Genomic DNA, 17,012 nt, shown 5'->3' with positions numbered 1-17,012 from the left:
ATGGTCAGCTCATAGATGGTCAGGCTCACGGGTTTTGGATTAAAATAGACATAAGATCAAATCCTTGTTCTAACTATAAACAGTGGATTTTTAACAACTCCAATGCTTTCTTCTCATTCTTAGATGGAGATGATAATGCCTGTCTCAGGGTATTATCAGTTTTTTAATATATGTGCTGCTGAAGCAACTACTCATGGTTTTATTGATAATTGAATAAGATACCATATGAAATATGCCTGCCATAATATCTGACACAAACGTATACTTCAATATTATTAATAGTTTCAGTATTAGAGCAGAAAAGAACCTCTGTTCCAACAAACAGACAGATGGCTCGACACAGCAATAAGAAAGTGTCACTCTGCAGGGAGTGAGTCTCCTGGAGTAGTTCTCATGCAAGCTCAGGGCTAACAGTGAACAAGTGCAGTCAGATAAAATTGCCTGCAAGGGAACAGTAGCAGCCCGGTTCCAGGAAGTGCGTTGTCAACAGGATCCTCACACTACGTGGAGAAAATTAGCCAAAATCAGGCAACCCAGAAGATAAGAAACGTAGACTGGACCAGAGTAGAGATTAATCTCTAAATCTGTATTTCCTAAATTATTTGCTATGAAGAATTAGTTTACAAAACGCTTGTTTCAGGCCAATGTTTTAAAAACGAAAATCAGTGAAACCATTGTGGCAACCATAGTCCAAGTTGCTAAATGTTAGTGTAACAATTTCTAAACATTGTTTAGAACCAGTGGCAAGCAATACTGAACTTTCAGTAGCACTGGCTTAAGAAGTCTGCTTGTTTGATTTTTGTTTTCATACCTGCTTTTTATTACTCATGTTTTTTATATTTAAAGAGAAAAACAAAACAAAACAAAACAGTAAAAGTGTACAAGTAATACAGAATTTCAAAAAAATAAACAATAAGAAATCACTAGTTAATAGATTACATATTGTCATCTTAGAAATAGTTGTTCAAGTTACAAAATTAAAGCATACAAAATGGACATTCAAACATTGAGATTGCAAACAGTTCTGTTCAATGATCCAACAAAAATTTAGTAATATGGTTTTCTATCTTACACACTTAAATATACATGCATTTATATCATTTAGAGCACTTTCTTTTCCTTTCTTTTTTACAATAACAATTACTCATGTTTTGTTTTAATAGTTGCTGAATGCAGTGAAACTGAAAGTTTAGATCAGGGTCTCACTTCTTATGATATCACCTACAAATTATCTCACTTAAACTAAGACGTGTATCTGGGCCTGTCTGTTAGTGTGTGCACAAATCCACACTGTGCTGGAAAGGGGAGGCAGTGTGAGTGGGCGGAGAGAGAGGAGAGTGAGTGGCCTGAATCTGGAAGTCAAGCCCGGACTCCTTCTCAGCACCTTCTCTTAAGACAAACCCATTTATAATAAGAATAATAAATGTTAATACTTATTAAAATAATATTTAATGTAAGGTGTAATTATATAATAATTAAAATGTATCCCTTTAAAGGGCAGAAATGTAAATACTTCCTGTGTATGCTTATTAATCCTTTTGTTGTCTTCTTAAAGTCTTGACATTAAAAAACCTTTTAAGAAGTAAATTATAAATAAGCTTGGGAATAATATGGGCCTAGAATATGAAAGTAGTCACCTGTCTTCCATTGGCCTCTGTAACATGTTACTTAGCCACAACATTTCTCTTGGCCCTGAGAGGCATCTGGCCACCTAGGTGGTCTCAGCACCGACCTCCAGCCCCATCTCTTAGATTCCAAATGTCAATCAGATATTTTCATTTGATTTCTTGCTATCTTCTAATGCAGGGTGCCTAAAATAACTTCAATTCCACTCTCCCTGTTCCCCCAAAGAATTGCAGCTTCGTATTTCTACCAAACGTGCTACCCACTCTGATAGATGTGTTGGAGTAATATTAGATTCTGCTCTCTACTTTCCACAGGTGAATTCATGCCAGGTAGCCATCCTATTTCTCCCTTGTCTTCCTTTCCAGTGCTGCAGGAGTGAGACTGAGTTAAAATCATCTCACAGATGGTCTATCGCTTCATCCTTCTAGGTAGCACCCGAGGTGTTCCCATCCCTACTCTCTCCCCTCCAAATCATTTTCCGTGCTCGATTAGTCCCTTAGAATAATACCATAATGCTATTGATGTCTTCACAAAAGGCTTTTCTGGTTTCCTAACTCCAGAAAAAAAGGAGCTAAATTCCTCAATGAGGCTTTTAAAACCTTTACAATATGATTTCCCCTATCGACCTGACACCTACAATCAATCCCCAAAATAATCTCTCCACCCCACTCCAGGCCATTCTCTTCCCCGTCCTTTCAGATTCTCAACCTTTCCTCCCAAGAGAACACAAAGTTCCCCCTTCTGGTTACTTTATTCCTGGTCATTGCTCAAGACCAGATACAAACCCTAGCTCTTCTACACAGCCAGCTTCTCCTCCAGCTCACACTAAGTTCTTTGCTGAATACCACTTCCCAGTCTTGTCCATGCTGCATATCTGCTCACAATTCACATTGGTAACCCTCTGTTTCATTTAATATCCAGGAATTTTCATTTTCTTCTTCAGTAGTCACTCCCCTCCCACCGCCATGATGACAAGAACCTAGAGCTGAGCATGTAATAGTGAACAACAATAGGCTGAAGAGTCAATTAGAAAGGGAGGGAGAGAGAGAGAGAGACAGAGGGAGAGAGAGAGAGAGAAAGAAAGAAAGAAAGGGAAAGAGAGAAAGTTATGGAAGAGAAGTAAGACAAGAAAGAAAAAATAACTCTACTTTTCTCTTGAATGACTTGTTTGCCTTTTACATTTCCCAATTTTATAGACTATTTGAACTAAAAGGGTCTTAAAAACCACTGGCTCCAATGATATAACCCTAACTATAAAGATTTGTTGAAAAGTAAACATAGTATAAGTAATGTAGCTGGGACAAATTAAAAAAAAGTATCATTTACCAGCTGTGTGCTCTTATGATGTCATTACTTTCTCTGCTCTTCAGGATTCTCCGTTTGGAAGTGTGACTAGTACCGCACTTCCTCCCTTGAAGGGTGATGTGAATGTTAGATAAAATGATATGCGTGAAGTACTTGGGCAGCGTTGACCATGGCAAGGGTCCAGTGATTGTTAGGGAAAAGATCTCTGCCTGACTTACATCACTAGATTGTGCTCAAAACACATGAAGCAAAATGTCCTAAAGGCTACTTCCAGTCTACGAACAGGCTGTGGAATCAATTTAGTGGGATGTTGTTTTGGTCTGAATGTTTATGTTCCATCCAAACTCGTTTATGACACCTAATCCTCATATTAATAATACTGGGTGAAATCTTTAGAAAGTGATTAGGTGCATGAGATTAATGCTCTTATAGACACAATAGAGAACTGCCCTCCCCTTCCACCTGTTGAAGACACTTCACAGGCGCCACTTATGAGGAACAGAGTCTCACCAGACACTGAATCTACCTTGATCTTGGACTTCCCAGCCTCCAGCATGATGAGGAATACTTTCCTGTCATTAATAAATTACTCTTCTAAGGTGTTTTGGCATCTCAAGTGGACTAAAATAAGCATATTTATGCCCACCTGTGTACATCTATTTCTACCTGAACTTTTGCTCATGATATAAAATATATTTCTAACTGTGAGTCACAGTCAAGCAACTTTGAAGGACACTAGATTAAAGTGTTCCAAAAATAAAAGCAAAATGGTGTATCCAAACTGTATTTGGAGTGCTAAGTTCTACTGTAAGAACAATTTCATCTTCCATCTTCTTGGAATCTTGGCTGTCCATTGGCACCACGATAAGAAGTGTCTAACAAAAACTGCTAATATTGTCTTAACTTTTCTATCATCTGACGTGTAACGTATATCACTATTCCTTTACTAACTGAAATAGAGAGGACATTATTTCTGAATTCTCCAGGCCTACGGGGAGCTGTAGTGGGCATTTTCCCCATTAGATGAAATGTGCTAAATCCTGGAGGATGAAGAACAGCTTCTGATTTTGAAAGCTCCTCACTGATAACTTTCTGTTGCGTTGTGCAGTGATGCTGTTACCCACTTAGTGGCAGAAAACAACTCGGGTAATGATGTTCTGGAGTGGCTGCAGGTACAGAACATCCAAGCCAGCTCCCGACTGGAACTCCTAGACGTCTCCTGGCTGATAGAGTGCATGGGAGCAGGGAAACCAGTGGAGATGACCAGAAAGCACCAGCTGGTTGTGAGTACCCGGCCCTTTGCCTGATGGTTAAGAAAATGGGTTCTGGAGTCAATGAACCTGGGCAAAACCCCAAATTCTCTGTTTCATGTGTTACCTTTGCTGAACTTCTGTTTCCTCTTTATCATACAACAATATGCCTGACTCATAAGACAAAAGAAGTTTAGAATTACATATGGTAAAGCAGGTACAGGACCTGATAGTTATAGGCAATGAATGGATGATTGCTATATTTATGAACATGCTTACACACAAATGTTTCAAAATATTTAAGCCCTGATGTTCTATCAACCATAAACATAGAGAGTTCCTATGTATTATGTATTATGTTCATTCAGGAAGAAAAAACATTTAAGTTCTTGGTTCCAAATCCTTGATGATTAGAGCTAGAATCTTAGGAAAGAGTATTTGGTTCATCATAAATTCAGATAAAATAAAAATTCATAGAGAAATAAAAATAAATTTAATTCACTGTTGGTTCTTTGTCATGGTTTTATTTTCTGATTTCACAAACAATGCACAGTAATGATATCAAATACAAATATTAGAAGTGTATATAGCATGAAATTTGAGTCTCTGGTAATTTTATTCTTCCTCCAGAGACAACCACCATCAAACAGTCTCCAATTATTTTCTCTCTATATACGCACTATTATTACCATTGTTCTTTAAAATAGATGAGTGTGCTCTTGTCTAGGTAAGAAGAGGCAGTCCAGCTAGCCCCAACCCAGATGCCCAGAAGACTCCATCACGCTCTGTGCAGAGGATCTCTGAGTACGCGTGTCAGAGGAGAACCACATTAAACAACTGCAACTACGCATTCACGGTAACAAGGCTTTGCTTCAGCACCTGGAGCAGAGGAAGGGTGTGCAAGTGTTTTCTCTGCATCTATAAACTAAATCATGATTTTTCTGGAAATCTGGAAAAGATTTCTCCTTTCTGACAAGAATAGGTCTTTTTCTTCCATGGAAATGAAAGAATACATTTGAGCTGTATTCTTTAGGGTCTTGATTACTGAAAGTTGTCAATGGATACATACTTATCAAAGGCAAATATTCTTAAAAATCAAATTTTGTAATTACTCCAAAACATAGTTAGAGTAAATTACATGGAAATATCAATAACGTATCACCAGCCTTTGCAGGAAGCCAAAAGATGAAGAGTCTGCGGATGTACATTTTTACCTGACATTAGCTAACCTGGGCAAGTCAGTTCCTCTCTCCTAGCCTCAGTTACCTCATCTGTGCAATAAGAAATGAGCCTGATTATCTCTAAAGCCTTATCCAGCCCCCAAATTTTTCAGATGAGCTGAACAAACCATAAATGCTATACTAGCAGTCAATGCTATGCAAACCATAAGTGCTATGTTCTAACCTAGATAAAAAATGCAGTAGTGTATCAAACTTCTCACTTCTAGACTTCCAGGCCCATACCTGTGAGGAAGACCAGGAATCTGAAGCTTTTGGGCTCCTGAGCATGGTGTCCCAAAGTTGCAGCTGCTAGCTCTTCTGGCAGCAGTGTAAACATGCCCCACCTTAAATAACCCAAGCTCTAAGGTGGTGTGACCCAGGAGCATATCCACTCATTCAATTTAAGTGCTGGTCATACTGAAAGAGACAAGGATATCTAGTGATAACAGCAGAGCCCTAACCACAGGTCAGTGAGGCACACAGCAGCGGGAGAGGTTATGCCAAGTGTGACTAGTGGGATATGGTGAGCAAAGGTGTCTTTTTTGGCTAATTATTCTGGAATATCTAACAGCACAGAACTCAGTTTCCTTAGAATGCATTTGGTGCCTGTTGTTTCAGTGCAGCTCCCTTGATCTCACACGGGAAGGTACAGGGGAACAGGAGGCTCAATCTTGACCTTCAAGGAAACTGTCCGAAATGTAAAAGAATACAAGAGGCATTTTTGAATGACACTATTTCAAGGACTTTTGTCTATCTGGTTTGATTCTGCAGAATGCCTTTGAGATACTGGCTGAAAATTGTGAGTTTAAAGAGAATGAAGACTCTTATGTGACATATATTAGAGCAGCCTCCGTACTGAAATCTCTGCCATTCACCATCATCAGTATGAAGGACACAGAGGGCATTCCCTGCCTGGGAGACAGGGTGAAGTGTATTATAGAGGTAAGGCGGAATGGGGAGGAGGAGGGAGCTAATAACACATCTTCCTGTCAGCTGTGTAGATATGGTATTCACAACTTATTCTCTCTGTCTGTATCTCCCAGTCTCCACATCTACACAGTATCTCTCTCTGTGTCTCTCCCACTCTCCCCCCATCTACCTGAGATATGTATAATCCATACCCTAGCATTACCACACCTAAAGCTGCATGCTGCATGAGGCCACCTAGTGGAACTAGAAGAGCTCTCCCGTCTCTCCCATACCGCTTCTGCCTAAAGAGAAAGAAAGGCTCAAGTGGCCTGAGAACTCTGCAGCAGGGGAAAGGCTGATTTCCAAAACAGGTTTTAGGGAAGAGCACAGTTCTGCTCGGGGTTTATCCCCTCCAGAAGAGTGTTGGGTGTGACATTAAATGACATTGATTTTGCATTTCTGTGTGTTCCAGAAAGATAGCTAAAGTGATTTTATGTACCTTAATTATGGTTAAGACTCCCCAGCAAGACAAGTTGGTAATCTGATAGTAATCTTAGTATTCAAGGCCAAGGTACATTATTCAAGGGAAATTCTATCTGGTAAACATCCTAAGGACCTAATGTAGAGTAACTTTTTAGAAGATCTCAAGATAACTTGCTCAGTGGAAATGTTCTCTTATTTCAAACAGAGAACAATCATTGAAAAGAAAATTATCAGAACTATTTGGGCACACATTTGCCAGTGAATATTTTTTGTATGGGGGTTCTGTAGATTTGTGCCCTAATCATTCTGCATTCTTGCCCCTGAAGATTATAAAGGGGTCATTAATCATATGATGACCTAGGACTTTAAATTATAGGGAAATTCTTATTTTCTCTAAATTAGGTAGGAAAACATTCTGCAGGCAATGGATATGCAATTCATAAGAAATCAAACTACTAGATCTATAAATTTGATAGTCTCAGGTTAGAATTCTCCAATGTCACTAATTTGAAATATTTTTCAACCACCTACATAGGAAATTATTGAAGATGGAGAAAGTTCTGAAGTTAATGCTGTGTTAAATGATGAACGTTATAAGTCCTTCAAAGTAAGTAATTTTACCTGTATTCATTGAAACTTTTTTCAGTTAATCTTATTACTTATTCTGTATGGATATATATGTATATATATATAGCCACAAAATGTCACATACTAAGAAGCTTAGACAATAGAAATCCCCTTTTTTTCAGTTGTGGAAGTTTAAAGTTCTTGATAGAGGTACCCACATGCTTTAGTACTGTTGCGGACTCTTTTTCTGGCTTGCAGATGATTACTTCATTGCTGTGTCCTCACATGGCAGAGAGAAAGGAGGAGAGTAAATTCACGGGTGCCTCTTCTCAGAAGAGCCTGAAGCCCATCATGAAGGCTCCACATTTGTGACTTCATGCAAACATACCAACCTCCCAAATGCTTATCACACAAGGGAGTAGGACCAAACTGTGTCCTTTGCAGAGTTGTAGGAAAAAGATTCCAAAATATTTATGAGTGTTCCCAGTTTGTTGCCATATTGTGATAATGTCTCAGTCACCTTTCTCATCACAGAGACACAATGCCCAAAACCCACAACTTCAAGGAGGAGACGTTTATTTTTGGTTCACAGTTTTCAGAGGATTCAGAGTATTATCAGCAGGCATCAAGGTAGAAATGGCATCGCAGAGGGGCACAGTGGATGTAAAGCTGCTCACATCATGGCATCCTGGAAACAGAGAAAGACAAAGGAATAGTGAGGGAAATACACCCTTCAAGATCTTTATGACTTTTTTTCTGAGCAGGCCCCACCTAACAGCACACTGAGCTGCTATACTCATTAGTGTAGGAGTCCACTGATAAGTATTGTATCCCTGTGACCCATTCACTTCCCAAAACCCTGGCTCTGAGCACATGAAAGTTGTGAGGGGCGTTCATATCTAAACTATAACAATCTGTATCTGGTCCCCAAAAGATTCATATGCATCTCTTTATGCAAAATGCATTAATCCATCTCTAAATTTTAAACAAATTTCAGCATTGCTGAAAAATCTAAGTTCTCTGAGACTCAAAGCAAACTCTTATCTGTAAACCCCCACAGAAATCAGAAGGAAAGTTAAACACTTTGAGTGTTCCATCAGGGTAAATGAAAGGAACCAAAGAGACTGAAACCTACAGAGGAAAATATTAAATCCTGTACTTTATGTCCAGCAACCAGGGCAGGTTGGGATGCAACGTAACCACCACAGGGGATTGTTAGCTCTATTCCTGCACACTGTGGGTTTTAGTTCTCATGGCCTCTCTCTTGGGTTAGCTCTGATCACTGTCTGGATTTTTCTTTTCCTAGACATTTCATGTTATTGGTGTCTCCATTTCCTGGTATCTTCACTGCACCTTTAGCTTCAGTCTCACAACTTCTCACACTTTCCTCTTAGGAGCACACTGCCTGGTCTTTCAGAACTTCTTCTGAAATCTGGGTAGAAGCCTTCCTGACAATTCTTACATTCTGCACCAAGGAATGCTGCTAGCCTGAATAACAGCCAGGTCTCCATTAATAATGTCTGCAGAGCCTCGATAGCTTAGTGCTATGAATAAAACCCCAAAAAACCAATTCCCTAGACAGCTGTTCTCCAGCTGGGTACTCTGGGGCTCTCTTTTTACATTTTTCCTCTTCTGAGCTTGGGATGGGTAGGGTATTGCTGAATCCTGAGATGCCCTCAAGTCACCTTTCTATTGTGCTGATGTATAAAGTACTTGGTTTCTTTGAAATGCTAATATTTTTAACAAACATGCTCACCTTTGTCCCATCTTTGTAGGAGCTTCTTTCCTGGCAAAACTCTAAATTTTTCAAATGGGGGTATTGCTCCCAGTGCTTATTGTAAACTCTGTCAGTCTAAACAGTGCTCATTGTAAACCATGCCACAGTCTAAACATAGGAGAGTCAAAAATTTCCTCTATCAGATTGATTAGTCTGCCATCCTTAATCTTAGTATCCCACAAAGTCTCAGAACATGAACAAAATGTACACAAATTCTCTACAGAGCTAACATGTGTGGACGCTTGTCTGGAGCCTTGTACCCATCTATACTCCCAATCCTGATCTTCCCAAGTTGCATTTCTATCAGTATTTTTTCTTCTGGATTCCAACTAGAATCTATCATTAAGTTTATCTTACTTTGCTTATAGCATTCTGTGGCTTCTCTAACCAGGATCTCCGAACATTTCCGAACTCCTCCACAAAGCCAGTTCTAAATAACATGCTCAGGTATAGTCACAACAATTACCCCTTCCTGGTCCCAAAATCTGCCTTAGTCACTTTTCTTGTCACTGAGACACAATATCCAATCCCTACAACTTAAAGGAAGAGAGATTTATTTTGGCTAATGGTTTTTGGAGGATTCAATCCATCATCAGCTGGCTTCAAAGCAAGAATAGTACAGCACAGGATAGTGGTGGATGAAAAGTTGCTCACGTCATAGTGTCCAGGAAACAGGAGAGAAGGGAGGAGTCAGGAAGGTAGTTAAACACTTCCAGGTCATGACCTCAGTGACTCTTCTGACCAGGCCCTACCTCCTGGTAGCACACTCAGCTGCTGAACTCATTAATGGATGAATGTACTGAAACACAGCAGATCTATACTCTAATCACCTTCTAAAAGCCCTACTTCTGACCATACAAGAGTTCTAGGGGACATTCTAGACCTAAACTGTAACAGATGCTATGCAAACTATTTTAGTTTCCTGTCACTCAAGGCTACAAGTATCATGAGGAACATAAGGACCATGCAGACAGAATAAACCTCCTCTTTTAAGGGCAATCCAGGAAACTCCTCACTGCATCTTTATTTACTAAGAATCAGGATTTTTCATCTCTTGCCTTTCCTACCTTAGCGTTGCCAGTAAAAGTCACCACAGCCAGTCTTTCCAGTTCAGAAGTGAGGCACAGAACTAAAACTGTGGGTGGAAGCAGGAACATAGCCCTACAGTCTCAATTGTCCAGGGTGTAAGTCTGGGCTCTGCCGCTTACCATCTGGGTGGGACAAGAGAATTTATATAACCTTCCAGATCTGAGGGGAAATAGGCAGATCAGGATGTACATGAGCAAAGAGGTGAGCCATATATGACGGCTTCTCACTTATTGACAACACAGGCAAGCTGTCAATTAAGTGAGGTCAGATCTGCCTCCCACATCTGTTTCACTTTTTAAAAAATCATAAATTGCAAAAGGACTCACCTGAAAAAAAATGAATCCAAAAAATTACTAGCCCCTACTTATTTATCCTAGAGAAAATTGAGCATTGTTTTATTTGTATTTTTTCTTTGTTGCCTAAGATCTTGCAGTATACTACTTCATTGTCATAGTGATTATTTTAGAAAGTAATGGCATAACTTTCCTTCCTCTTTTTAGCTCTTCACTTCTGTTTTTGGAGTAGGGTTGAAGACATCTGAGAAGTGGTTTCGGATGGGGTTCAGATCTCTGAATAAAATAAAGTCAGACAAAAGCCTGAAATTTACACGAATGCAGAAAGCAGGTAATGGTCTCTCACAAAAATGGTGGTTGCTCTGCGTTGCTCTCATCAGGTTTGGTAGAGATTAAAAACCGACTTTTCTTTGATCCCAATCTTGGTGCTCTAAGACACTTTGGGGCCATCTATTGATGCTTTTGTCCAATCTTGGTTCCAGAACTTTCCAGCTGCATGATCTTAAGTATGTTAGTTAAAACTTTTGAGCTTAGTTACTTCATTGGTAAAACAGTGATAGCATTGATACTTAACTGGGAAATAAACCAGAAAATGCAGAGCCCTGAGCCCTGTGTTTGACACAGAGCAAAGATACTCTTCTTGGTGACTGCTTTGATTTCTTTATCCAGATATTAAAGTAAGAAACATGTTGGCTTGTTCCTATGAACTCTTCTAAACATTTGGTCCTGGCTAACTCCCTAGGTAAGAGATGAGAGTAAGGACTGAAGGACAAAAGAATAAGCTGACATGAAAGTCTGGGAATACGTGAAGAAACTCTAGTTGTTGTCTGACTAATTCATAACTGTGAATAAGCTTTTGAAATTAAAACAGTAGGACAATAGAAGGAAAATGGTAAAAATCCAGATATGGGCTTGCTGTACCTTACCAGAGCTCTTTGGCCTGCGAAGAGAAGGCAATATAGAAACTAGAGTTTCTATCACCATCTGAAAACCTGAAGGGACTTCCTAGGGATCCAGGTGGCTTGGTTACTACCACTTATGGAGGCTCTTTTCAGTTAACTTTTCAAAACTAAAATATTTTCAATATAGATCCAAATAAATGTGTGAGCTTTTTAAAAAAGTAAAACAAAACAAAACAAAAAAAAGATAAAAATGACACAGAATTCCAAAAAATAGTGGGAAAGTAGCACTAGTTAATATATTGCATATTGTTATCTCAGAAGTAGTTGCTCAGGTTACAAGAAGATTCAGGCATAAAAAATATCGTCAAACAACCAAACAATGAAAGCACAAACTGTTCTCTTTGATGAACTGAGATTAGTAGCATAATATGAGCTTTAAATGTTTACTTTAACATGCAATAGGAATAAATATATACTTGTGCTTTGAAAAGACCAACAGCCATAGCCTCCAGCGTATGGATTCTGAAAAGAATGATGAAGCTATCAAAACTTTTAATGATAAGAGAGTAAGGGAATCTCCTACCAGAAGGTACCAGGGAAGAATAAGTAAGCAGCTATCTCCTGTAAGTAATGGCAACAGAAAAACAACGAAACTATAAGCAATGGTAGAGGAAGAAACAAAATCTTGGTGGGCCTACCAGTGATACTGATCCCTACTCATCTTTTGTAAATTTGATAGTTTCTAATTTCTGGCTGTGTGTGTGCGTGTGTGTGTGTGTCTGTGTGTCTGTGGGTGTTCACGCACGTGTTGCTAGAGATCAAACAACTTGGGGTCTTGCCCATGCCCAGGGCCATACCATTGAGTTACTTCTCCAACCCTAAATTTGCTAAATTCTGAAAGATTGCTAGTAAGCTTTACAAAGGGATCTAAGGAAAATACATTATTAATATTATGGGCTTCAGAAAGTACATGTTTAATAAGAATGATCATTGTACCAGCTCTAGAAATGCTACTAAAAAGGAAGTTAAGTATTAAACATAAATAGCCAGTAAATGGTTTGTAATGATACTAAGAACTCTCAACACTTAGAAACTGAGGGGCAACACAGTGTATTGTTTCCCTCAGATGAAATACTTAACAAATGACACCAAATATTCTCCGGATCTAAAGAGTTCCCAATTCCCTAGCTCTGTAAAATGGATTTTTTCCTCTTCCTACTAGATTCTTCCAACCCAATGAATGAAGTAGCTATTCATTTAATCATTCAGTGAATCCAACAGTTTGATAAGTCAGATCTGTGTAGAAATAAAGGAATGCACTCTCTTCATACTTAACAACAATAACAAAAATACTGGTTAGAGTACAATGAACGGACTTGTCAATAGGAATAGCTTAAAATACTGTAAAGGGTAAGCTAATTGAACATGATGAAAACATGATTCGTGGGTTAGACAAAAAAGCTCTACTTATAATTAAGTAAATTACTTATAATTACCCTTAATTGCAATTCCCTGGGGCTTGAGCATTCACTTTCCATATTTGTCTCAAAAAGTCAATTTCTGAAATATAGCACCACAGATTTTTTTCGTGGTGCTGGGAATCGAACTCAGGACCTTGTGCTTTCCAGGCAGGCACTGTGCTGCTTAGATGTATCCCTAGTCCTCAAAAAACCTTCAGGCTTGCAGCACATATTTAACATTATGCGGTGTGGGAGGCTTCTTGTGATGAATCAACTGGCCTGTCATACCAGAAAGGAAAGCCAATTAAACTGATTTCATGGATGTCAATAAATTGTCACTGTACCTCCATGTTCATTTCTGGTATCTGTACATTCTGAAGAACTTTGTTTTCTTGGTACCGGGGATCAAACGCACAACCTCACCCTTGCCAGGCAGGTGCACCTATGCCACTGAGCTAAACCCCAGGCCCATATCTTCGCATTCTGAAAGAAATCATTGCTAATTATAATTTTTGGTTCATGTACAATGAGCATAGGAGTTTTATGGTCATCAACTGAGTTACATTTTGAATACCATTCATGTGGCAATTTCTTGAAATGTCTTTCTTTTCTATGAAAACCTGATAGAACATTGCTTTTCACATTGAACTCCTCATTCTCACAAAAAAGGCCATGTTACAATAAAAAAGTGACTTTTTAAAATAAAATAAGAAAAAATATCACCATTGAAAGAAAGTAGTTCCACGAGCACAGTGGCTTAGGATTGGACAGTGTTTCCAGGTATCTGAGGATGAGTATCATCTTTCGGTCCTGCCAGCTCACTTCTGCAACTGCCCCACTTAGATATAACAAGGGAAGTTTGCATGCGAGAACCAAATGGTCTCCATTTTGCCTCCTCACAATCCTGAGGTCAGGAACAGTAAGCAACAGATTTGCTTTCTGCCCTTCTGAGGGTCAGTGGAGGGTAAAACTCCAAGAAAGTAGACTTAAACTGGAAGAATCACTCAGTTTACAGTTAGGCTCTTCATTAGGAAATAATATTGGTACAGTCCGGATTTCTGAGGGATGAAAAATATTCTCTTTTCTAAAATGGACATCAGAAGCCTCTCAGTCAGAAATGAAAGAGAAATTTACTGTGAGAATTTCTCACGAAAACGGCCTGGTACTGTGAGAAATTCACAACCAAGTGAACTTCTTGACTTGGTCTGTCTCGGTGAAAACAGAGCTTAGTTGGGGCCTGTGGCCAGGCAGCTTCTTTGGAGGCACAATTCACTCTCACTGAGGCTGCTGACTTTGAACATGACTCACTCTCTCCATGCATTTGTCAAATGGCCCCTAGGATTCCTGTACTACGAAGACCTTGTGAGCTGTGTGACCCGGGCAGAAGCAGAGGCAGTCAGCACGCTGGTTAAAGAGGCCGTCTGGGCATTTCTTCCAGGGGCCTTCATTTCCATGACAGGAGGCTTCCGCAGGTAAGTACCTGCGTGTCCACTGTCACCTTCCGTGGCTCTTCAACACATTCTGGCTTCTGAAATAGCAGGAAAGGCTTTCTGCAGTCTAGTGCCAGCCTCTCCCTGCAGCTTTGTCTCCTGCGCCCCACATTTCATTTCAGCAGCCCCAAGTATCTTGTTAGTCCCTCCACATATGTGGTTGTTTCTTCCCACTGTGACTTCGCTCAAGTGGAATGTTTTCCTTGGATGGGTACTCTTCAAAATGTCCCTCGGTTAGGGACCTCTCTTGGACACATGCCTTACACTTGTTACACCATTAAGCTATTGCAGCTTAGTCCTACTAATGCCTGACACAAAATAGGTGCTCAGGAAATCTTGGCTGACTCACTGAATGAGTTAATAGATGAATTTCTCACAGAGGCATGTGCAGTTGTTGAGGTGTCCGTCTCAGAAAGAGATCCCTTCCCTCCCACACTCCCCGCAACCACGCCCTCTGATCCTCTTTTCTAGTAGTTCTCAGCCATTGTGAGAAGCCAGCACGAGACAAAACAGAAAGTAGACTGAATCTAAGAAAATGCCTCAATTTATGATATAATTCTAATAGTGCTTGCTTGTACTACAAGAATACTGTTCTTGGTTGTTCTCCCCCCCCCCACATTCACCTTGTCCCTGTGTGTGTGTGTGTGTGTGTGTGTGTGTGTGTGTGTGTGTATGCTGTTGTAAACAACTATAGAAAATAACTTTGTTATTTTTTGGCCCATACATAATCATATACATCCTATATATGGATTTTTTTCTCTGTCATAAATGTATTCTGTAAAGCATGGAGCCATGCAACCAAAAGTAATTCATTTTTAAGAATGTCATGGATGTCTTGTGCTATAAAATTAAGCATCTATTAAGCATAAATCATAGAAATAAAGATTTTTTAAATCTAAGGATTAAATCTAACTTATTCTCATGCTATGCCATTTTTTAAATTAGGGGTAAGGAGATTGGCCATGATGTAGATTTTTTAATTACCAGCCCAGAAATAACAGAGGATGAAGAACAACAAGTTTTACATAAAGTGATAAACTTATGGGAAAATAAGGTAAGAGAAAGATCAAAGACTGCATGCATACACATTTTATTAGCACTGTTGGATTTTGTACATTATTTTCTTCATAATTGTGTATTGACCATCAAATCGATTTCTGATTATTTATAACACCGTATGACTCAAGGTAAGACTCACCTAGAGTGCATGTTATAAATATGTATTTTGTTTATTTATATTTGCTCTATTATCTAATGGACCGAGACTAGTTACGCACTTGTGTTTGACATATAGTGGCAACAAAGCACCCTAACAAGGGGCCAGGGATTTAGCTCAGAGGCTCAAGCACTTGCTTGGTAAACACAAGGTTGTGAGTTCAATCTCTGGTATCAAAACAATAAATAAATAAATAAATAGCACCCTAACAAAATAAAGATCATATACTGAAAAGTCCTGAAAAGTATAGAGAGAATTATAAGCTTAAAATTGAGCAAGATTGTTCCAACTGGGGTAAAAGAAGGTCAGGGGCTGTTGTTGCTGCCTTGAATTCTGTAATGAGCCAGAAAGACCAAAGGACCCTATCCTGGCTGTCCACGTGGACTGAGTCAGTGTTTTTCCGGTGCAGCTTCAGCCTTCCTTGGCATTGCATCTGTGGGGTGTGCACCGAGCTCACTGACACACCAGAGAAAGGACATCTCAGAGTGAGAATAGGAGCTAGTGATACCCAACCCCAGAGCTGTGGGTCCTGGAAGTGAAAACCCAACTTTGGAGCCAATTTACCTGTGAGGCCATCTCAAGCCTGAAAGGAGTCTTATTTGCAGACAAAGGAGCATAGCCCTGGCCCCTTCCTGGTGGAGGACAGCTGCTTCCTGACCTGTGGGCCATTTCCAGGGAGGACCTATTGAGTTTGGCTGAGGGAAACTACCTCTTCCTGCTGACACTACACAAGACTGGAGCAGGGTGGGAGATGGCACCAGGGAGCTCTCTTTCCTTTGGTAATTTCTCCGTTTCAAGATAGTCACATTGCTGTTTCCAAGCAGAGGTGAATGTTTTAAATAGAGGCACTACAGTAGGGCCTCACATTAAACATGCTTGATCTGTGGCTTTAAAAGAACAACCCTGCCATTCACTGGCTGACCAATCTGGGATGGTTCCTTCTCCTTTCACACTCCACTTTCCTTCCTATAAATCTACTAAGAGCAGATTAAATGAGAGAATGTGAAAAAGTATGCAGTGCGCTGCCTGACAAATGCAAACACTTGACTAGTGGTGGTTCTTTTCATCATCTCTCATGTACAGTTGTTTTTGAATGCCATCCAAGAGGCAGCACGGGGCCAGGTGAGGGGACCCACCAGGGTCCCCTCTCCTTCACTCGATATTCCACCTAAACAGAAAGTACGGGCAGCCCGACTGCACTCTTTTTTGGGTTTTTTTTTTTTTTTTTTTGGTCTTTTTTTTTCCTTTTTATCGGTACCGGGGATTGAACTCACGACTGCCTGCTTGCAAGGCAGGCACTTACACCGCTGAGCTAAATCCCCAGCCCCTTGCACTCTTGCTACTTCCCAGCACATTGCTTGTGAAAGCTGCACATGAGTGTTTCGTGTTTAACTTCCTCCTCTACCTCACCCTGATCCTCTTCCA

General features: G+C 39.8%; 1 protein-coding gene and 1 long non-coding RNA gene across 5 annotated transcripts in view; one reads left to right on the top strand and one right to left on the bottom strand.

Moving 5' to 3' along the window:
* Dntt (DNA nucleotidylexotransferase) overlaps positions 1–17,012 on the top strand; it is a 39,590-nt gene that overhangs the window by 10,180 nt on the left and 12,398 nt on the right. For 2 of the 4 annotated variants that reach the window (XM_063245142.1, XM_003479764.4), the window contains exons 2-8: positions 4,040–4,214; positions 4,909–5,037; positions 6,173–6,343; positions 7,329–7,400; positions 10,727–10,850; positions 14,221–14,353; positions 15,317–15,425. In XM_063245142.1, coding sequence (XP_063101212.1) covers positions 4,040–4,214; positions 4,909–5,037; positions 6,173–6,343; positions 7,329–7,400; positions 10,727–10,850; positions 14,221–14,353; positions 15,317–15,425 — 913 coding nt within the window. Of the gene's footprint in view, positions 1–4,039; positions 4,215–4,908; positions 5,077–6,172; positions 6,344–7,328; positions 7,401–10,726; positions 10,851–14,220; positions 14,354–15,316; positions 15,426–17,012 lie in introns of all 4 variants that reach the window. The other 2 variants (XM_063245141.1, XM_063245140.1) reach the window with 1 other exon arrangement.
* LOC134475256 (uncharacterized) overlaps positions 4,686–17,012 on the bottom strand; it is a 28,752-nt gene continuing 16,425 nt past the window's right edge. The window contains exon 2 of the long non-coding RNA XR_010046313.1: positions 4,686–8,048. This is a non-coding gene — a long non-coding RNA (uncharacterized LOC134475256). The remainder of the gene's footprint in view (positions 8,049–17,012) is intronic.

Source organism: Cavia porcellus, unplaced genomic scaffold (genome assembly GCF_034190915.1).
Source record: "Cavia porcellus strain 051 isolate PalLab524CR breed Dunkin Hartley unplaced genomic scaffold, mCavPor4.1 scaffold_2, whole genome shotgun sequence".
Taxonomy (NCBI): Eukaryota; Metazoa; Chordata; class Mammalia; order Rodentia; family Caviidae; genus Cavia; species Cavia porcellus.
The sequence above is the reverse complement of the archived record's forward strand: the minus strand, read 5'-3'. Positions and strand labels throughout refer to the sequence as shown.